At 38.5% G+C, this 15026-nt stretch overlaps 1 protein-coding gene across 2 annotated transcripts in view; it reads right to left on the reverse strand.

The window, feature by feature from the left end:
- The window catches only part of LOC146324600 (nucleolar protein 4-like), a 210457-nt gene that overhangs the window by 84686 nt on the left and 110745 nt on the right, over nucleotides 1-15026 (reverse strand). For both annotated transcript variants that reach the window (XM_084720183.1, XM_084720182.1), the window contains exon 5: nucleotides 3738-3891. In XM_084720183.1, coding sequence (XP_084576309.1) covers nucleotides 3738-3891 — 154 coding nt within the window. The remainder of the gene's footprint in view (nucleotides 1-3737; nucleotides 3892-15026) is intronic.

Below are 15026 nucleotides of genomic sequence, written 5' to 3' on the forward strand. Positions count from 1 at the left end.
ATTTACATTCAAAAGGAAGGAAAAATGCACCTCTCTCTGAGCATCGCAAGAGCACTGAAAGACAAAACCTCCTGAAGAAACCATCTGAAATCTCACACCAAGCGAGTGAGAGCTTTGCTTTTTAACTTTGAGCAATCATTGACTTCATCAGGCTGTTAAACCTGTTTAGCTCGAGCTGGGCGGCTGTAAAACAGTGAATAAACAATTCATTTCTTGAAAAAGTTCTCCCCATTATTTTATTTAAAAGCTTTTATTATGAAGCAGCAAAATGAGGAAATGGAAGTAAACATCAAACTAAAATAAATCAGATACAATGAAGAACAAATATGAGATAAACTAAACTTCAAACCACAGAGATTCAGTTAGAAGCTATGAAAATGCTGAGAGACGAACTCTGAATCTGTTTAAATCTGTTCCTCTGTGTATTTACTTGTACATGAGATGGTATTTTTATGTTATCTCTGCTGTTATCTTACTGTTTGTCATGTTATTAACTGTTGATATATTACAGTGCAGCTCTTTGGTTGTTTTAAATGTGCTTTTTAAATAAACTTGACTTTGTCTAACATTGCTGCGTCGCACTGATCACTTCTAAACGTTAACAGAATGAATCCATCTCAGCTTCATAGAACTGACATCGGTGACAACAAATGACTTGTTTTAACAAAGTCTGTCAGTTTAGAATATGAAGAATTGTAAAATATCATTTCCATGAGGCTGTGAACTGTGGCTACCTAAAATGTGAGTGATGACATGTATTTTAATTAAATATATTTTTCATTTCGTATTTTATTTAATTAAGCAGGTATTTATGATATGTGACAAAATATTTTTCATGTATTTGTGCCTGCCTGTGCCTGAATATTACACAGAGCCAAACTAATGCTCTGTTCTTGTATCCTCTATTTTCTTTCTAATTTATTTATCCTTTATTTACCCAGGAAGGTCACGTTGAGATATTAGATCTCTTCCTTCAGGGGAGTCTTGGGGAGGATGTGATGTTGTCTCTTTTTAGGAAATTCAGGAAGTGGATGTCAAAATACTGATTTAGATACAACCTTTGAAAAGTTTAATGCCACTTAACGATGACACGATGAGGGATTTTCTCTTTCTCCTCCGCCTCTATCCATTTATTCCTCCCTTTAACCATCCTCTCCTCATTTCGTCATCCCTCGTCCTGCAGGAGGAGGAGGAGGAGGAGGAGGAGAGGAGGAGGAGGAGGAGAGGAGGAGGAGGATGGAGGAGCAGCAGAGAGAGAAAGATCTTGATGGAGATCGGTTGGAGCACTTACTCCCTCCTGCCACTGAACCGTCAACCCCACTCACATCAACACACACACACACACACACACACACACACACACACACACACACACACACACACACACACACACACACCTGGGCTTGTTTCACTACACCACTGCTCTATTGTCAGGAGTAAAACACACACACACACACACACACACACACACACACACACTCTCACTCAGAGCTGGATACAGTGCATTAAAGTACCATTCAAATATGCATGGCCAAGGTCTCACACACATACTGTACACACACATATTATACACACAGCCCACTTGTTACAGTAGCAGGTAATTGCTGTATCCATGCAGCATTATGAAACAATACAGCTGCCTTCAAGGTGAGTTCCTCACCACGGGAAAGAGAAGAGACGTGAAAGAACGACAGGGAGGAGCATGACAGGCAGGTAGAAAGAGAGGAACGTGGGAGGACAGAAGAACAAAGGGACACAGGGTGGGAGAGAAGAAGAAGAAGAAGAAGAGTGACAGCCTGACAAAATGATAGAGAAGAAGCACTGAGAGGGAAAGAGTTAACAGAGAGGTCTCCATCCTGACCTGTGAAACAGCTTCCAAAACACGACCACTTTAACCCTTTCAGCTGTTTTCCACTGCAACAAACCCAGCATCTGATGAATCAATATAAAACCAAACACAACCAGACACACACAATCTGCTGTGTGTGTGTCTGTGTGTGTGAGTCCTGGAAGACGTTTCTCAGCAGGCAGGATTATTCCAAGGATGCCATATTACGTGTGAAACTTAAAACAATGACAATGTAACAGAGAGATGAAGAGAGAGGGACTGACAGATGGAAAAGCACAAGAACAGACAGTTTAAAGATTCCACAGCTCTTATGAAATCTTTCACTGTCTCTCAGTTTCTTTTCACACTTCAACAAAGCTGATTTTGTCAACAAACAGCACCGCTGGTGTTAAACACTTTTAAAAACTGCAATGTGCAGCATTCAGTACAAAAATACAAATACTGTACAGAACATCCAACATTTAGACTGGACTGCACCAACAAGGATTCATCTTTAAACCAGATCAAACCATAGTTTAACTCTTGATTAAACTAGTAGCAAGATTAAATTTAAACCTCTCTTGAAACCCCAGTTTAGTTTTTACTCTAAACTGAGATTAAAGTTTAGTCTAAGGCACCAAAACTAAAAGACTCCAGTTTAAACCGATTAACTTCAAGTAGTTTAAGTAGTAGCAAGTTAATTAACTGTTTAGTTAGCTAGCAAATAATGCAATGTTTCATTAACTTTTAAGATAGGTAGCATACAATATAACATTTTTATTTTTTTTACTTTTTGGCTAGTTGGCAAACAATGTAACATTTTGTTAAATATTTAGGTAGCTAGCACACAATGTAAAATTTTTATTTGTACTTTTTAGCTAGCTAACAACACAACGTTTTGTTAAGTTTTTACCTAGTTAGCAAACAATATAACATTGGTAAGTTATTAAGCCAGCAATGCAATGTTTAGTTAACTTTTTCACTAGCTAGCAAATAATATAACATTTTTTATGTTTTACTTTTTAGGTAGCTAACTAATCAATAAATGTGGCTTAACCAAACTGAGATTAGTTTTTAATTGTGCAACACATTTCAGCTTCATTTTAAAAGTGGATTTACTCATTTCAAACCTAATTTTGTTAAACTCTGTTTCAAACTAATCTTAGTTTAAATTATTCTTTGTTGGAGTAACCAAGTCTCAGGGTCTGTAATCTGCTGCTTTTCTTGAACACACATTTAGCAAAGTAATCTCCACTTAAACCCTTCTTTAGGTCATATCCTCCATCATATCGTGCACCTATTTAACAATATTTGCTCCCCAAAAATGCTAAAACATCAAGTTTCCTTACTGTAAAACAAAATACGACGAGTGCTTACATACATTTGAGCCAACCAGTTTTAACCAATAATATCACCAATATTCAACTTTTAGCAGCACGAATTCTAAGCTCCTTAGCTAGCTAGCAACAGCATGGCACGTAGTGTTATGACCACATTTCAACGGTCAAATCAAATTCCTCAACACATTATGTCCTGCCCGTCTATCTTGTTTCATATGTGAAATTTGTCGTGATACAGAAACAACGTCCTCTCAAAACGCTGCTTAATTTGGACTTGAATGAAGAAACTCACAAAATGTTCGATTTTGTGCAATCCAACAGATTTCCTCTGCAAATCTGACCCACAGGTTCATATTGTAAGACATCGTGTTCAGAATGAAAGGAGCCAATGATCTTCTTGGCTCTTCTCCATGATGCTGCTCGTAAAACCTCTAAATTCATGTTCAAGATCTTCTAATCTCCAAAACAAAACCAGCTCGTTCTTCTTGTCTCCAGAAGAATTCAACAATTCTTCCTCCAGCGATACAACAGTGGGAGCAGAGGAGATTGTACTAATTTGTGCTTCTTACCGTCGTCCTCCTTGCTGTGTGTGTTCGGGGGACTGTGGCGCATCCTCTCTCCTCGGCTCGCCGGGCTCAGGTCAGACGCTCCTCCCAGATCAGCTGCTAGCCATGTGGGCTCGCTCATCTCTGCCTCCTCCTCGCTGCTCAGTGAACTGTCATCCTGAACACAAGAGAACAAACAGGAACCGTTTATACACACATCTGAATTCATTTTTCTACATTCATGTTCTTACATACTAATCAAACTGTATCAGTACAGAACAGACAGGCTTGATGTCTATAGATCGACAGGATTATACAATCAAATAAGATTAACAGCTTTTATATTTCAGGCATTTAGCTTCAATTGATCCACAGAGAGACGCTCTCTGTCCAACCGTCAAAAGATCTTTAATCAGCAGAATAATATTGTGTCCAACAGGACGGAATGAATGAAGTGAGTTATTTAGGTTTAAAGTAAGAAAAAATATTATATTTACAATAAAAGGGGAAAAGGGTGTTGTGGCATCAATGCTAAAACTCATTTAGAAATGTAAAATTTATGCAGCAAAGATGACACAGCAAAACTTCCATTTTCCATTCACAAATTTTACTGGCAGATTCTGTTTTTGTTGTTCTCTAGATTTACACATGTGGTGTCTTTAACTCTTTCCTGCCAATGTCAAGACGATGAGAAACAAATATAAATTAATAATGAGAACAAAGCAACATTTTGTCTATATCATTGTTTCCCAAACTTTTTACAGTCCTGTTCCCTGCTACCTACCCAGACACTCTTATGTGTTTTTTTTTCTCATGTTTATAAGACCCCTCCACACATATGTACATACAGAGCCTCTATATAAAATCTTCTTGACATTGCAAAATGCTATTAAGGATGTGCTTGAGAGGATGCATGCAACTCTGCATTAGGGCGGCACAATTAACCAAACCCTTATTGGCTTTCTGCAGTTTTCAAATCGTAGGAAATGCAACAATTGTTCAAGGCAAAATGTGTCAAAAAACTTTTAAAATAAAGAATGCTTTGAGGCATCTTCATTTGGTACAGATTCCTGCAAAAAAAAAAAAAACCCACACTACAGTCATTTGAACACACCTATAATACTGCAAATCATATCACAATTGCAACATTAGTCAAAATAATCGCAATAAGATATTTTTTCAGAATCATTCAGCCCCAGGGGATCTACTTAATACAGAGACAACAACTAATGATGCACATTCTGCTTCACCTCCTTCACTCCTCATCTGACCGCCCCGTTAATTAAGCTAATTAACAGGTGAAACCAATCAAAAGCATCAGAACTTTCAATTATAATTCTTGTTGACATCATGAGGATGAGTGTGTTGATGATGACAGTGAAGACGTTTCCTCTGCAGCAGAGGTGTCGAGGATGACAGTTCACCTCTGACAGTGTAACAGAAATATGACAGAGCCTCAGTCTACGGCAGCATTTTTATTACTACAGAAAAATATCATTTCAAACACTTTGCTTTGACTGGAAGTATAAAGTCAACAGACAATAAACTTCCCAAACAGAAGATGTTTTTATCTGCTCTGCATGCAGCACCGTGTAAATCCACCTAAACTCAGATTAGCCACTTTCTCATGAATGAGACGGTTTTTAATCTCTCTATTCATCGCTTTGTCAGTGTCAGCATCCATGGGAGCAGCCATGACAGCTGCTCCGCCGGTTTAACCCAAACATCAGAGGAAACAAGAAGCACGAGGCAGAGAGACGGCAGGCAGCAAATCAAACACAACATGCCAACTGCTGCTCACTGTGTAGCACCTGCGGGCCTCGCTGGTAGCAGGAACATCACACCGAGATGTTTTTCCTCTAAACTCTGAGCTGCCTGCCTTCCACCTTGCAGACTTCCCCTCCGTTCAATCCAAAAAATGTTGGATATGAAAAATGCAACAGTCCCTACGGGAGACACGAAAAGCGAGTGTTTACATCAAAAACTGTAAAAGCTTTTATGAAACAGATTCAACCACGGTTAGATCAGCCAGAGACTGACAGAGCAGACTGCACACCTCTGTAGTCCTGTTCAGATGTGAATTTCAGAGGTAAAGAGTGCAAAGACAACAGATATACCAGTGGACACAAAAAGAATGAAGCTGAGGTGAATATTTATGTTCATCCTGAAGCTGCAGGACTTGATTTCATGAATATAAAAGAGAAAAACAGAAAATGTCTGGAGTAAAATAACAGACAGGTTCACTGGAGCTCCTGAGAGAGGTCAGAGTCTGATCTGTCACACAGATCAGAGTGAGCTGGAGCTCACATCTGTACAGATGTTACACTGGCTGTTCGAGCTGAATTAACATGGACTGCTAGCTATCACTACTTTGTTGGCCAAAACTAAACATTAGGTTACAAAAATACTGATCTAACAACATCCCTTGACTAACCAGAGGTGGAAATGACAAATCCATGCTGAAATAGCCTGTAGTTCTTCCTCAACACCAACGACATCACTGTGACATCACTGTGACATCACTAGATGCAGGAGGAACAGCAGAATTTACAGCAGGAGAACTCAGCTTCCTTGGATAATCTTGCAGCTCTGAAGAATTTATTGCTTCAACTGACTTCATTTACCATCAACACTGGGTTACAAATTTTGTGCATTTTTCTTAACCGATAGCTGAAAATGTTTACAAGCGATTAATCAATTAATCAATTAATCAGTATTTAATAAGATACAAAGTGCAAGTTTTTTTCTCTCATTTTCTTTCATTTCAAGTTTGTTTCTTTGTTCACCAAATGCCTCTACCAGGCAAAGCACTGTCAGATGAGGTGCAGTTACTGACATTTTTAGACCATCGATTAATTATCAAGTAACACATTTTTAATCAGTTAAATTCTTAGGTGCAATTAATTGATTAATGATTAATTATTAACATCCCTAGATTGGAAATCAACATAAAAAGTGCAGAATTTTCCCTTTAAAATGTATCGCAGTCCTCACCACAAACTCTCTTCAACATTTCAGTTTCAGGCGCACACACACACACACACACACACACACACACACACACACACACACAGACACACACACAAACACCTCTGTAGCTGTTATCAGCATCTAGGAGACGTGCACTTTCAGTAATGAGGTCCTGAGTGCTACGACTTCCTTTTATTACACACACATGCACGCACACACACAAACAAAAGATTAATGAATGAGCAAAGACCTCGATGACACTGAAGCTATGACGCAGTAAACTTGTGCTTCACTGGTGCTGCTCGAAAATCCCTCAAATAAAAGAGAGAGACAGACAGACGGACGGACGGATGAACGGACAGACAGACAGACACGCAGACGGATGGACGGACAGACGGAAAGTGGAAATGCAAGAATTCCTGGTCACATTTTCCACTTATTTTACATCCATGTCACCCGTCAGTCTGAGCAGGGGTACGATGCATTATTCAACAGTACACATGTGACAGTGAAAAAAAAATGCTCGGATAATAATGAGAGCTGCTCTCGTCTGACGTGAGAGATGACAGACTGAAGGGAAAAGAAAAGTAGACAGAGAGAAAACCAAAGAAAAGAAAAGCAAAACTGTCAGAGATACTCTGCATTTATACATATGTATGTTCACTTGTATTATAGTCTATGTAGATTTTTACTAATATATAATAACTGATGCATAAAAAAGGTTCTGGATTGGCATTTACAGATGAGGCAGACTTTTATGCTTCTAACTTTCAACTTAAATATATCCATGAACAGATCTCACACATGTATCTCTACTGGTGCAGCAGCGAGGCTCATGGGAGCAGAGTTTGGATGGGAGGTGGTGCAGTGAGTCTGGAGGGTCACTGAGTTCATGGAGAGGTGTGGGGGTGAGGCAGACGAAGCATAATCGCTCCTCCTGAGTATTCCCAGCTTTAAAATAAGAAGCTTTTTTTTCAAAGAAGGTTCAGCATGCAGAAAAACAAAGACTGACTTTAATTATTTCACCATAAAAATGTTTATAATTTTAAATCCACCAGCTGATGTGTAAAGGTGGAGGTGACCGAGTTACAGGCACAGACAATATTTAATCCTACACTGATGATGAACGCTGTTAGATTTGACATTTTTCTCTTGATCAGAAAGATGCATTCAGTTCATATTTTACAGCCCCAACAATTGAGTGATTAATAGATTATTAAATTAAATGCCAACTATTTTGATAATTTTGATGATTTTGGTAAATTGGTTTGAATAACTTATTAAGAAAAACATTGAAAATTCTCTTTTGGCTTCGTAAATGTGAATATTTTCTACTTTCTTTACTCCTCTCTGACAGGTAACTAAATATCTTTGATTTGTGAGTAAAACAAGACATTTGAGGACGTCTTCTTGGGCTTTGGAAAACACTGATTGACATTTTCTGACATTTTAAAGCAAACAACTACTAACTGAGAAAATAATCAACTGGTAAATCAAACATTTTTACCAGTACTGCTTATCAATCTGGTACTTTAATGGTACAGTTGTAGGTTCTTTTTTTTTACATTAAATAATTCTATCATTTTTAAAAAAGAATAAATTCAGAACAGGATTAGAATGGCTGCGTCTCAACTTATTACGCTCCTACCTGTTGTTTTCCTATTTTACTCACGGTGTTCCCCAAGGGTCGATCCTGGGTCCCTTATGGTTTTCTACTTATATGCTGCCTCTGGGTCGGGGCATTACGAAACACAATGTACAGTACCAAAGTTATGTTGACAACACACAGTCATATGTCCTGTTACAATCCCAACGTATTGCCTGCCTTTCAGATATCAGCTGTTGGACTTCCCAAAACTTCCTCAAACATAATGATGACAAAAAGAAACTATCCTGTTTAACACAGTTCTTACAGTCTGATAGTCTGTCATCTTGGAGCTCTATCACACAACAGGTGTTTTTATTCAGTTCCATCCTTTGTTCCAACATAAATTCATATCCAAAATCAGGTCATTCCTATCATTTAAGGATTTACACAGGGTTGTCCATGCCTTTATTTTTTTTTACCAGTTTAGATTTCTGCAGCACCCTCTTACACAGGTATTTCACAGGCCTCCATCTATTGCCTACAATTAGACCGAAATTCTGCAGCTGGGATTATCGCCAGGTCAAGAAAACAAGATCAAATAACTCCCATTCTGGCTTCCCTGCATCTTTCACACTGATTTTAAATTTTTATTATTAACCTTTAAGGTTCTGCATGACCAGTTCTTCTAACCCCTAATGAGCCTGGACGTCCTCTCAGATCAGCAGATGTCAGCTTTCTGGTCCTTCCCAGAGCCCAACTAGAACCCTTTCTTTGTTGTGTCCGCACTGCAAGAACTGGGGACGAGTATAGCTTTCAGAACGCAGTTTTGAGGAACTTTTTTAGTTCAGAGTCTATTCATGCACCACTGGCAAACGGCATTTTTAAAAATCTGAGTGAAACGCTGACCACGGCAACAACAGCTCATAACAGTGGCCTTAAAAAAGTCAAAAAACCACGGACAAATGGATCAACAGTGAAGCGCAGGCTCCAGTTAGGACTCTGTGAAAAATTAATCACAATAAAAGGTTTCATTTTAGTCAATACTGATTATTACTGACAATTTTTTATGAAAGATTTTTTAAAAAGACCAGGATAAAGAGGATTAATTTAACCACTTTACAGCTACATTTTAATCACTTAGAATTGAATTCATATGAAGTCATATGAAACAAAAATAAAAACTTGAAATTGATATTCTGCTTAAAACTGCCTCTTTTACAAAAACACAATTTTCTACGTTTCTTTGTCTGAAAAGTTGATTTTTTGATGCAACCAAGTGTTTATTTAAAAAAAGAACGAATGAAGCTGTGTCTGAAACTAGAGGATCTGTTTATTTTGATATATTCCATGGTAACATATTCATAGATCTGAATATTCTGTGGGTATTGAAAAAAAAAATCAGTAAATTGTGTCAAAAATGCTGGCACTGGCTGGAAACTTTATTAAAACCAGTGGCAGGGAAAGAGTTAATAATTTCTTCATAGTCTCCACTCTTTTCTCACTCCACACCGTTTTTGTTGTCGTCACGTGTCGATGGCGCAAGCAAACAACACACCTGTTAAATGATTGGCTGTTTGTGTGTCACGCTCCATTATCAAGAGACAGGCCGTTTATTTTACGTCCTTTCATGGCAGTTCTCAGTTAATGCATTTAAAGGAAACTATTGCTTTTTCAACAATTTTCTTATTGCTATTGCTGAAAAAAACATATCACTACCGTTTTATTGCCCAGGCTTACGTTAGTATACCAACCTCTGGTTGGCTTATGTCAATCGCGCATTCCTATTGATGGCGTGAATCCAAAAAGGGGGGAAAAAAACCCTTGAAGGTTTGTAGCTCTTGTGAGAGCTCCCTTCTGGTTGGTTCCCTTCAGGAACTCTCTAGAACTGGTCCAAAAATGACTAATCAGTAATCAGAACGCCAAATATATCATCTTGTAACATCTTTTCATATAAATGTTGATGCCTTCACTTCTGTTCAAGCAACATAACCAGTCAAGCTAAAAATGTATGTTAAAATTCCTCTTTAAATCAACAGAAATCCTTGATCTGCGCTCTTTTTGCAGTCACTGCACAGTCATTTAAGAAATTAACTGCTGCAGGGGATTTCACAGTGTGTATTAAAAGAAAAAAAGAGATAGTTGTGTGTATACAACTCTTGCTGCAGCTCCTGTACTGAGTCCATGTGGCAGCACTGACCCATATCTGTCCATTAAAGAGGGTTCTCTGAGGAGGAGTTTCCCCGGGCTCGTCACACCGGATTAGCTTCCTCACTGCAGCCAGGCAGCCAGCCAGTTCGACTACACACACTGACAATAACAACTGGTAGCATCCGTGTGGGTCTGCAAAGAGCCGAGCTCTCCACAGAGCTGTGTCATTACATTAGAAAGGGTTCAATCCACAGTCAAAGTCACTGTGTCACACACCTATTCACACATCATACAACAAGAAAAGGCAGATGTTACAGAAAAGACAGAAGTTCTGCTGCTGTCGCTGCAACAGAAGAGAAAGGATTTGTTTTCAGGTGATGGACGGTTATGAAATGGTTCTATTAGACTGTTAAAAAAACTCTTCTGGTTTAATGTTCATGTTTTAGCACTTTATAACATTCAAAGTGTCTCATTTGTTCTTTTTTCATATCGCAGGGTTCTGTCTTCATATCCGTCCCAGGATCTGACCAGTGTGTAATACATTACAATAATGTCTTACTTGTGACAATGTTGACAATGCAATTTAACATGTTATTGATAGGATGTCAAGTACCATGAGTGCCACATTCATTGCTGAAGGAGTGCCAATAACTGTGTAAAGAAATATGAGAGCCACTTCCAGCCAGCAAATGAAACAATATAAACTCAAGATGCAACAATCCACTTTTTTCATTTCTGATGTTAATATCTGAATTAGGATCTGTGCTGATACTGAAAACTATACCAACAGCAGCACTCTTCTTTTCTAAATATTTATATTTTTACTATTGTTGTTGTTAGTGAGATCACACAAGGCTGAAACTGAACTTCAATCTGGAAAGCTTGTGTAGTTTGTGTAATGTAACTTTTGTAATGGTGTCCCTCAACCATTGTGGGGTCACTGAGGGATTCTGGCTTGTGACATTCACATGTGCAACTGATATTTGCATAATTTCCCATGACGCATTGCTGTGAGTTTAAGTTTGCTATTTTATGTTCCAAAATGCAAATTTTACTGTTTGCAATTTGTTTGTAATGTGTGCATTCAGGACATGGTGGTTCATGGTGGCTTATGTTGGTCATTTTTGTGATGGTTTATTGTTGCACTCTTGAGCTCATTACTGTCATCACCACAAATATTATTTTTATTAGAAAACAGCTTCTGATTGGTTGAAAAGTCAGGAACACAGGCTCTGATTAGTTGACCAACTCAACCCAAGGCATCTTGGGACTGCCAGTGGGCAGCTAACAACATGCTAACAACTACAACATCTTTTTTCCATGAAGACACTGCACTTCAAGGAATGATTACAAAGCTTCTGAAAGGGATACGCTCGCACCGAGGCAAAGTTGTGAAGGTACAACACTAGTGTTAGCATTAGCTTAAGGTTAGCCTTTTCTGCTCACCTTACTTCGGGGCTAACCCCGTCACTTTTTCAGCAGTTGGGAAACAACAGGTGTTTCTTGGTCTTGACATGCTGCAGCGTTTATTAACTGACACACTGTACATTTACTGCCACACTGACAACTGACTGCTAACTTTAAGTTTCTGTGAGCAGCACCGTCACCCTCAGTCTGCTCGCTCTCTCCTTTACCTGCACACTGCAAACACTTATGCACTGTCCTATTCCTTAAAGGAGCTACGCTATGCTTATAGCAGTAAGCTTCAATACGTCCAGTAAAACGTGATTATTCAGGCAGTTGTGATGAACTGCCATGCTGTGGGATTTTGTTGCTTTGTCACTGCAGTAACAAAATAATCCATACTGTCACAGCATCACACAATGTCAAAGTAAGACGTTGTCTATCACACAACTATTTTCATCACTTTTTGTGTGTACAAGCAGGTGCAACACCGTGAATGTCTTTGAGGGGAGACAAAGTGTTTAACCTCCTTTGCATGACTAATAAAAGTTTGAATTATAGGACACTTTTAAAGCAATAAGCCAAAAATGTTGTTGAATGGTAGAGCTAATATGACTAACAACTTTTCTGACAATGTTTCTTCTGAGTAATCGTGTTATTTTATTCTCATTTTATGTTTAATTTTCAGTGCATAATTTTTGTGCCATTGATTGACGCCAGTTTCATGACAACTGAGTGACACACACGAGCCTCAGGGCCCAATTTTATTTAACACATCCATGTGAGGCAAAAATAAAATGCACCTTTTTGTCGTTAGCACAGAATATGAATCACCAGGAAAATGTCACCTCTGAGGGCAAATAATCAGAGCTGGGAGGCTGTCAGCTGCAGGTTCTAATTAGAGTTTTTCAATGGAATCAGACAATTAAAGGCTGCTGAAATGAGCAAAGCTCCCATTTTCCTTCTGAAACAATGTTGAGGGAGCGAACGCGCCCAAGAAACAAAGGTTGCTCCAGGCTGTGAGACTGTCAGCCAACACTGCCTCACAGCTAAATGTAATTCGGGGGGGAAAAAGAAACAAAACAGTGAAGATTTCCAGGGCTCAAATTCCAGGCCGTTCAATTTCAAAACTGCTCAAAACCGTGAACTTGCAGCGCGGCACGTTAATCAGCTCAGAGACTATTCTGAGGCTGTTAATTCACCACAGCCGGGCACATGAATCAACTCTGACAAATGATCAAATGAGACCTTATTTTAATCTACTCTTAATTCCTTTTCAATTACTATCATCACCAGCCCACATTAGCTCATTTTCAATTACCATATAATCTCAACGCAATAATCACTGGTTAGTCTACATCTCTTTGTCGCGGCGTTGGAGGACTGGAGAACAGACGATTCATATTAGAACCATGGAAGCTATCTAATGGTAAATCTGTCTGATTTCACTTTTCATAAAGACTCTTGGAAAATGAGCGGTGATGAAGTCGTGAGGAGGCTCATCTTCTTCGCTGGTGGAAGAGAGGAACTGAACAGCACTTCTCCTCTCAGATAATCAGCTGTGACGAGGATCCAGCAGGTGATTTCTTTGAACATGGAGACATTTCTTGACACTGTGAAGGTGCTTTCTTCAGCTCTGCTCACATTGTAGGGAAGTTGTTTCTAATTTAAATGGAATAAGAAGTACAAACTACCAATAACAACATGAAACTACTGGTAAGTTATAACAATAACTAAACACTGCAGCTCTGTTTAAGTAACATCTGTATATTCACATCTGTTTTAATTACTGTTTCCATTTACTTGCCTATTCATTTGATGAACCTTCAATAAAAACAACAATTAAAGAAAATTCTGAACATGGATGGTAACAGGATGTAGCATAATTAGGTTGGGGGGGGGATCATCATGATGCATCGATTCATACAGACAGGAGACTGGAAGATGCTTTCAAATTGATTAATTGATTAATCCATTAATTAATTAATACTTTTTAGTTAGTTAGTTGGTTAGTTTGATTTTATATTTTACTCCAAGGAAACTGTAACAAGATTCTTAAACTTGTGCCCCCTTTTCTATTCATTCATTCAAGAATAGATTCTGAATCAAACGATTCCCACCTCTAAATGCAACATGTGTGTCAAGTTTACTTCTAAACTAAGCTGTTTGCTGAGTTTTGTTGAGGACGACTGAGTGTAAACCGCAGCAGATAAAGTCCGACCTGCATCCCACGGCTGAAAAGCTTGAAAATTTGATGCATTGAAAACAGTTCAGTCCAATCCAGTCGCAAGGTTCCCAGAGATTTCCACCTCTGAGCATAATAATGATCAATATCCAGTAAAATGTGGCAAAATTAGTAACTGTTCTCCGCTTAGACTCTTTAATTTGTCTGATTACATAAGAATTTGATTACAGTTTGTTTTCATGTCAGTATGTTAGAGATTCAAGAGATTTCAAGACAGAACTGGCAATTATTGTCAACAAACACCTTGAAAAACTCAAAGCAATCAATGAATTGATCCTGCTCATGAGTATTATCTGTGTATTGCCTCATAAATCTTCTCCACTGTTGTCTAAAAACTGTAAAAACACATTAATGAGGCACACTGTTGCACTGAGTGACATGTTCCTTCATTACGACTATTAGTATCGCTCAATTATTCACTAAAGCACCAAATGTGGGTTAATTCTCTGCTGAAAATAGTCCCTTTCTCTTCCTATTTGACACACAACTACAATGAACAGCTGTTTTAAGAAATTACTGCAGCTTTATATATATTTGTGAGGTATTTCTAAAGGTTTGCATCTTCAGTAGGAAACCAAGAGATCTGAGAGTCACAGCCAGGAAGAGAAAGACTAACATTCTGCTGCTTTCAGTCTTTTCAGAGGATTTACTGACAAGAAGAAAAATACAGAAAGGGAAATATAGAATATCGCCAGCCCAATATCAAATTTCTCCCTCAAGCCAAACAACTAAAATATTTAAGATGTTGAAATATCACCTGTTCAATAAGGTGTTCTTCCACCATCTTATTGGTTATCTGCTGAAAATCTGCTCTCCCTCCTCTCCTTTTCCTCCTCGTCTCCATTTTCTCCCAGTCAGCCGAACTGAGGAGAACTAAAAGTCTCTTTTGTGTGTGTGTGTGTGTGTGTGTGTGTGTGTGTGTGTTGTTTATTAATGGTCTCAGTAATGAGTTGTACTA

The sequence above is a fragment of the Lutjanus erythropterus genome, chromosome 6 (assembly GCF_056507025.1).
Source record: "Lutjanus erythropterus isolate fLutEry1 chromosome 6, fLutEry1.hap2, whole genome shotgun sequence".
In the NCBI taxonomy this organism is placed as follows: domain Eukaryota; kingdom Metazoa; phylum Chordata; class Actinopteri; order Lutjaniformes; family Lutjanidae; genus Lutjanus; species Lutjanus erythropterus.